Here is a 7378-nt window from a genome sequence, read left to right on the forward strand (position 1 = left end):
GGGGTTAATTTTAGGGGTTGAGGTGTTTAGATTACACATCAATGGAGGAATTTGAGAGGAAGAGAGAGAGTTAAGGTGGCCAGCATCTTTAGGGGAAGAAGAAGTGATAAATTATTTTCATTTTAATTAATTTTGTCCCTTTATAACCATATTTATCTCTAAAATTTAATAAATTAAATTTATAATTCTTTTATGATGTCATGCTAATGTCATCATTATGTCATAATTCAATTTAAATTTTGAATTCTTTTCTTTCATTTTCTTTTTACTATACATCTCTTCATTTTTAATTATTTTTCATTATTTTAATTTCCTACATTTTAATGGATATTTATATCGAAAGTCATCTCTGAGAGTGAATTGACCAAAATATCCCTTATCGGGTCTGATTAATTTTTCTAATAGTGCTTGGTTACTCCTGAATTTTGATTCACTTATTTGGACTTATTTTCTATTATTTTCTATGGTTCTCCCATTATTATTAGTTTCGCAATTATCCTTAGGCCTGGGGTGTCATAGGGTCTCATACGAATTTATGATAGCAACTGAGCTCGCAGTCGCTTCCCGGTTTGATCACCTATCGCCGGGACCTTGGCTCATTCAAAAACTTGTTTCGCTGGTTTTTCAACCACTGCAAGTGCACGGATCACTAACAAGTAATAAAGTAATGAGTAGAGTATCATTCCCACGAGGACCGTATTGAGTACCAAACTATAGTGATTTTAATTATCTAGAAGATCGAATTGTAGAGAAATAATGATTATATCTAAATTGAAAGAAATAAAATCTAAATAATTAACTAAAATAAAATACTAATGGTCAAAGGCATTCTAGAGCTAGGGGTTCACACTTCAATCAATTATAGAATCAATTTGATTCATTCAATAAATGAGATATTATTAATTTGATGGAAATTAATACTAAGTTATCTTAAGTCCTCTCTCAAGGCACTCAAGTTATATTTTAATTAACATAAATGCTACTTTCGTGGTGATTAAATTAATTAAAACCCTTTAAGATCTTTGATTAATTTTGGAACTCCACAAAGGTCATTAGCCTATCTCTAGGTCAGATTTCCTAGGTTCAAAATCCTGATTTTCTAATATTAATCTTTACCTTTCAGTCCTTCAATCAATATCTGTAATCAATACTAAATGGGTACCAACACATAGCATACATTAAGATCATAAGAGATTGAATTAAAGAATAAAATACCCAATGTATTAAATAAAATCAGACCAGATCCATAATGAAATTGAGAGTGCTCCACCCTAACCCTAGAATAAAGAACCTACTCACCCATGGTTAGTTTTACAATCAAGATTATAAAAAGATAAAGAGAAGACACGAGAAGAAAATAGAGTGAAAGAACCCAGAAAAAGAATTGCAGCCTTGGACTTTTGGAACTTCAGCTGAAAATTCCTTCTAGCAATCTTGCAGATCTTGTTTCTCCTTTGCTTTCCTTGAGGTTGATGTGTCTCCTTGAATGTAAATCGACTCTTGAATGTTAATTCTCCTCTTTGGATGTAAATTCTCTCTCTTTCTTCAATTCCTGACTTGTTCTATTTATATCTGGTGTAAAAACCCTAATTTCAGGGTCCTAGAAGCATTAGGAGTCCATCCGGGTCGAGTTAGAGGGAAAAAAAGTTGCATCAGAATTATTGTCATGGGACTTTACACGGGCCGTGTAGTGATACACACCCCGTGTAAATTTTAGGCTTTATTTTTCTTATTTTCATTTCACCTTCATGTGATTTCTATTAATTTTCACTTATGGATTTTCTAAATGGCTTAGATATGGTTCTAAACATCCTGATTGTCTGGACAAACTCTAGTCACTAGAACAGTAAAATGTATAGACTACTTAGTATGGGGGTGTTACATGTCTTATTTGAACATTCTTGTTTTTTATGAACATTCTTATCTTATCCAAACATTCTTGCGTTCAGTTATAAAAATCCAAATTCAACGTAAAATTCTCTTAAGATTATCTCAAATTTTTAGGACATGCTATATCACAAAGGGTGCATTTGCTACTATAGCACAAAGGGTGCATTTGCTTACGGGCCACAATCAACTCATTAGCTGTAAGAGGTGAATGAAGAAGTTGCTTCATATCCTCATCCAAAAAAGAAGTGATTGTCTCCGACTACACAACAATTAGATTTGGAAATCATTGAATCCCCACCTTCCTTGCCAAGATCAGCAATATTGTTTTCCTCATTAGTTAAAGAGAACGCTTCGCACAATCTTTCTAGTTCATTAGTCATTTCAACCTATTCTATTTAGCAGAACACTCGAAATCCTCCTTTAATGTGCATAGCAGCAACAACACCCCTTACGATAAATAAAAATTAAAAAAAGAAAAAATCATAATCTATAGCCGCACCACTTATGGAAGAGAAAGTTGTACGTCAAACAAAAGACGGTAAATTTTATTTTTAAAATAAAAATATAAAATTTCCTAGGGTTATTCTAAAATTAGAAAAAAATATAACGACTTTTATATTTTTATTTCATTTTAGTTATATATATATATATATATTGTAGATTAAATGGAAGCTCAATGGCTGGATAATAATTAGTGAGCTACACAATGAAAGGTAGTCATCTTCCTTTTTTACTACAAGTGTGAATAATCTTAGGCCATGTTTGGTATAATGTGATCAAAATTGTAATGTAATCGTGATTACATTGCATATTTGATTACATTATTTGGTAAAATAAAAAAATTTTATGTAATGAATGTCAATTATATAATATAATCAATTATGCTTAAAGTAACGTAATGGTTATTACATACAAAAATGAATGTAATCATGATTACCTATTTTAATTTTTTTCATTTATTGTCAATTCTATCACTATACTACCTGACTACCACTACCCCACTTTATCACTACTACCACCACCACTGTCACTACTACCACCACCACCCTTTTAGCACTGTTACTATCACCACTACTATTACTTGATCACCGCTATCATCACTTATCTATTGCCACCTCTACCACAACTACTGCCTCATCTTGCCACTACCGTCACCTAACCATTTCAATTATCGCTGCTGCCACCATCACCACTTAACTAACATTACCACTCGACTACCAATGACTGCAACCACTACCACTTATTATTAATATTATAAATAAATTAAATATTAAAATTAAAATTATCATTACATTACACTACTTATATTTTTTTTTACTACTAAACATAGGAATGTAATAACAATTACATTACATTATAACTTTGATTGCATTATATAATTGATTACATTGTATTATATTATGCTGTACTAAACGTAATCTTAGAACATATAGGAAGACTTAAATTCGAGACCTCCTCGCTCCCTCTATCTTTAAGGTGGAGGAAAACCAATTAGACTACTCTCATTGACAAGAATTAGAGCTATTAGGATTTGAACTCATGGCTTCTTATATCATAAGACTGATAATAGAGTTCAAAATCTTGCTTTGATTATTTTTATTTTTATTATTTACATTTTTTTGAATAAATAATTTTATTTATTATAACAAAATCCGCTTTACATGTGTTAAAGAAATGTAAGTTGTTATCAGGGCTGTGGCCACCTTATTGGCGCCCGCCCTTTGTTCTCAATTAACTGACAATGCATACAATATGCACCCCATTGTTATGATGCAGAGATTTTTCGGATAACAATTTTACAATGATGGATGAAACAAATCCTGCTCAAAAACTAAATTTGTAAGTAACTTCTCTTGTTATAAATTATATTCCATCTTAAATTTCACCTCATGAAGATTTTTTTTTTTCTTTTTGTAATTTGTCATGTTGTTGCTGCTCGATAACTAGTCGTCCAAACGGGTATAAATGATCTCCTCTCTATTTAACAATTACAATGAAGTAACATGAATTTCCTTAATTACAAACTTGCATGCTTGTTTTCTTTCTTTGTTTTTCTAGGAATGAAATACTTAACATGAGGAATGAATATTGTGGAAGCAAATCCAAGCGTAAGAGTTTTTTTCCTTTTCTTGATAAAATTATATGGTTATCATATTAAAAATCAAGGAAAAATAACATAATAGTCAAAGTAGATACAATACAAGAACAAAAGAAAAACACAGACCATCCAACAAAATTGAAAACCCATAAATAAAAAGAATAGAAAGAGAATCTTAATTTTATTTCATGTATACTAATGATCATGATTATTGCAGACAATTCCTTGTTTATAAATTGTGGTGGTCCACAGTTAGATTTTGAAGGGGATAAATATGACCAAGATAAAGCGACATCGAACTTTTTTGTTAGTCCAAACAGAAAGTGGGCATATTCTTGTTCTGGCGATTCGTCGTTATCAACTAGCGATTCAAGTGATTTCATTCAAAACGTAGGAACTGCTTCTAATGAATCTTTATATAAATCAGCTCGCCTTTGCCCTGTTGCTTTGACATACTACGCCTTCTGTTTAAAAAACGGAAATTACATTGTGAAACTTCTGTTTATGGAAACTGATAGCAGCTCATGGAAACGTGTTTTCGATGTGTATATTCAGGTATAAATTTCGTTTTCAATAAAAGTTTTTTTTTTTTTTTTAATCATTATCAGCATTTGAGGAGTTGTGCTCTTAAATCCTAGGGAGAGAGAGTGCTAAAGAATTTCGACATAAAACAAGACGCTGCGAGTCCAATTATAGAGCTGATAGCGCATGTACATGGCAATTTATTAGAGATCAATTTGTACTGGGCAGGCAAAGGATCTATATACAATCCACCTGCTAGTAATGGACCTCTTTTGTCAGCCATTTCTGTGATTCCAAGTAAACAATTTGCCCTTTTTGTCAAGTTTCACCGGTCTCACTTGTATTTCTTTTCACTTCACTATCTAGTATTTGTTGTGCATTCTGCAGGAAGTCATAGCGAGAAACTATCTCCTTCCCAAATAACAGGGATTACCTTGGCTTCTGTTTTGATTCCTTTACTTTTATTGGCTTTCATCTGGAAAATGGGTTGGCTAAGGAATAAGGAGTTGGACGGTGAGATTACTTATTTTTCACAACTTTATATTGTTGGATCAAGAATTATTGCTAGAAATTTTGGATCAATAAAAAGTACAGCGAATTTTTCAATTTTAAGACTTCTGAATTTTTCAGTTCAAAAGTTCCAAAATCCTTTCATACTCTAACTTCAATGATATTTTGTTTGGATAGAAACTACTATCAATGTTAGTGGCAAAAGTTACACCGTTAGGCAGATAATAAATGCTACTCGAAACTTCAGTCCTAAGATGCGGATTGGTGAAGAACGTTTTGGGGAAGTATACAAGGTAAAAATTCTACTGCCATTTGGTACTTTTTAATTTGGGGATATATTTTTGTTTTTTGATGAAACAAGTGTATACATTCTCTACTCAATGTTTGCAGGCTGAGCTGCCAGATCGGACCATACTAGCGGTGAAAAGGATATCAAATGAATTAAAGGAACGACAAACAAATGAATTACAAAAAGAAATTTTCAACTTGAAATCCTTGAGGCATGATAATCTTGTTCAGCTGTTTGGCCTTTACTCTAAAAAAAACATCCGTCTGCTAGTGTATGAATACATGGAAAGAGGCACCCTTCATCAAGCCTTGTTTGGTAATAATCGAAACTTTTTTTTTTCTTCACATTATTTATAATGCACAGTTATTCATCTAGCTGAAACCACTTACAAGCATACATAATTTATTACCTATAATATAAAAGGCAGTTTGCCAGTATAGTAAATGCACAATTGATTTCAAATGAATTGATTTACATTTTGTCGTTTGATATCTTTATGCTATGCCTTTCTTTTTTATCTTCTTCATTGGTTTCCCTTGTTTTGATCAACTCTTATTCTGGGTTTTATTTTTTTAGAAAAGTTTCATCAATTAATTTTTAATTTGACTTTGATTTTTATGAAAAAGAATTTTTTCTTTTTTTAAAGGGAATTAGGTTATTCCCCATTTGGGAAATCACGTTTATGTTTTTATCCATTTTAAATCAAATATTTGGAATTTAAATCACTTGTTTTAATTCTTTTTCAGATTTTTATTTATTTTTTTCTTTTTCACCAAATGGCCCTAATATAAGGAAAAGGCCTAAAAGGATTTGGTTAAATTAAAAGCATATTAAATTCAATTATTAGAGATGTTTGATAACTGATAAATATTATGATAGATATCTATCTGAAACTTGATAATGATAATTTTAATTAATTATTTGATAGAAATTCATAGTTATTATTAATATGTCAAATAATCATTAAACATATAATTTATTATTAAATATATTTTTATATATCTTATATTAATTATTATATACAATTAATAAAATTTATTATTTTAATCATAAATATCATAATTATTTCAATTATTATTTATATTAGTTCAATAATTATTTATTTTTTATAATAAATAAAAATAATTCTATCACATAAAAAATAATTCCCAATAATTATATTTTATTGTTAATAAGTTAAATAAAGTTAAAACAGCTGTTAGTTAATTAAAAAAAAAACTCTAAAATAAAAATTTTTTAGATCAGCAGCAGTTGATAGTTTAAAAACTATAAACTATTGACTATTGAATTTTTTTTTTTTTCCCCATTACGAAACAGGTTAACCTCTATTTTTGGTCACAAAGCTATAACTGCCATCCAATATATAGCAAAGCCAAAGACTCATATAAATCTAAATTAGTGATTTTGAAGCTTTTTTTTTTTTTCTATGATAGTAACTAGTTTGATCTTTACACAACAATTAACTTGTTTGACTCGCAGAATCACAAAACATCCTTGATTGGAAATTAAGATTTGAGATATGCCTGGGAATTGCTAGAGGTCTGAAATATCTACATGAAGAAATTGAAGGAATGAAAATTGTTCATGGGAATTTAAGACCCAGTACCATAATGCTTGATAGAAGTTGGATAGCTAAAATATCAGACTTCGGACTTGCTACTTTTTACGATGACGAACCTTTTATGCTCATGCAAAATAAAGGATCACTGTAAGTTTCCTTACTCATTCCATTTTCGAGTTTGGTTTTGCTTTATTTATTCTGCTTTTTTATTCTAAAGTATATATATAATTCTTTGAGATTTTGCTAAGCGAAAAATAATAACATCCTAAATTGCTATTCTCATTCAATTAATTGCATTTGAAAATAGAGGTGACAAATAGGTGAAATCTTTTTGGATTTCAGTATAATTTTTAGGTATATTTCATCTAAATTGCATGTTAGTGTATATATATATATATATATATATATATATATATTTCAATTTATATTTGAGATTGGAATTAATTTGCAAGTTTTGCACTGTTTCAAGTCAAAATATTAAATTTTCAAAAATTTTAATATAAAAATA

General features: G+C 29.9%; 1 protein-coding gene across 1 annotated transcript in view; it reads left to right on the forward strand.

Annotated features, from left to right (window-relative positions):
* LOC110661771 (probable LRR receptor-like serine/threonine-protein kinase At1g53430) overlaps nt 1-7378 on the forward strand; it is a 46496-nt gene that overhangs the window by 11769 nt on the left and 27349 nt on the right. Inside the window, exons 16-24 of the mRNA XM_021820519.2 lie at nt 3667-3729; nt 3838-3849; nt 3949-3998; nt 4206-4543; nt 4627-4807; nt 4898-5023; nt 5198-5313; nt 5411-5624; nt 6789-7017. Coding sequence (XP_021676211.2) covers nt 3667-3729; nt 3838-3849; nt 3949-3998; nt 4206-4543; nt 4627-4807; nt 4898-5023; nt 5198-5313; nt 5411-5624; nt 6789-7017 — 1329 coding nt within the window. The remainder of the gene's footprint in view (nt 1-3666; nt 3730-3837; nt 3850-3948; nt 3999-4205; nt 4544-4626; nt 4808-4897; nt 5024-5197; nt 5314-5410; nt 5625-6788; nt 7018-7378) is intronic.

This window comes from Hevea brasiliensis, chromosome 1 (assembly GCF_030052815.1).
Source record: "Hevea brasiliensis isolate MT/VB/25A 57/8 chromosome 1, ASM3005281v1, whole genome shotgun sequence".
Lineage (NCBI taxonomy): Eukaryota > Viridiplantae > Streptophyta > Magnoliopsida > Malpighiales > Euphorbiaceae > Hevea > Hevea brasiliensis.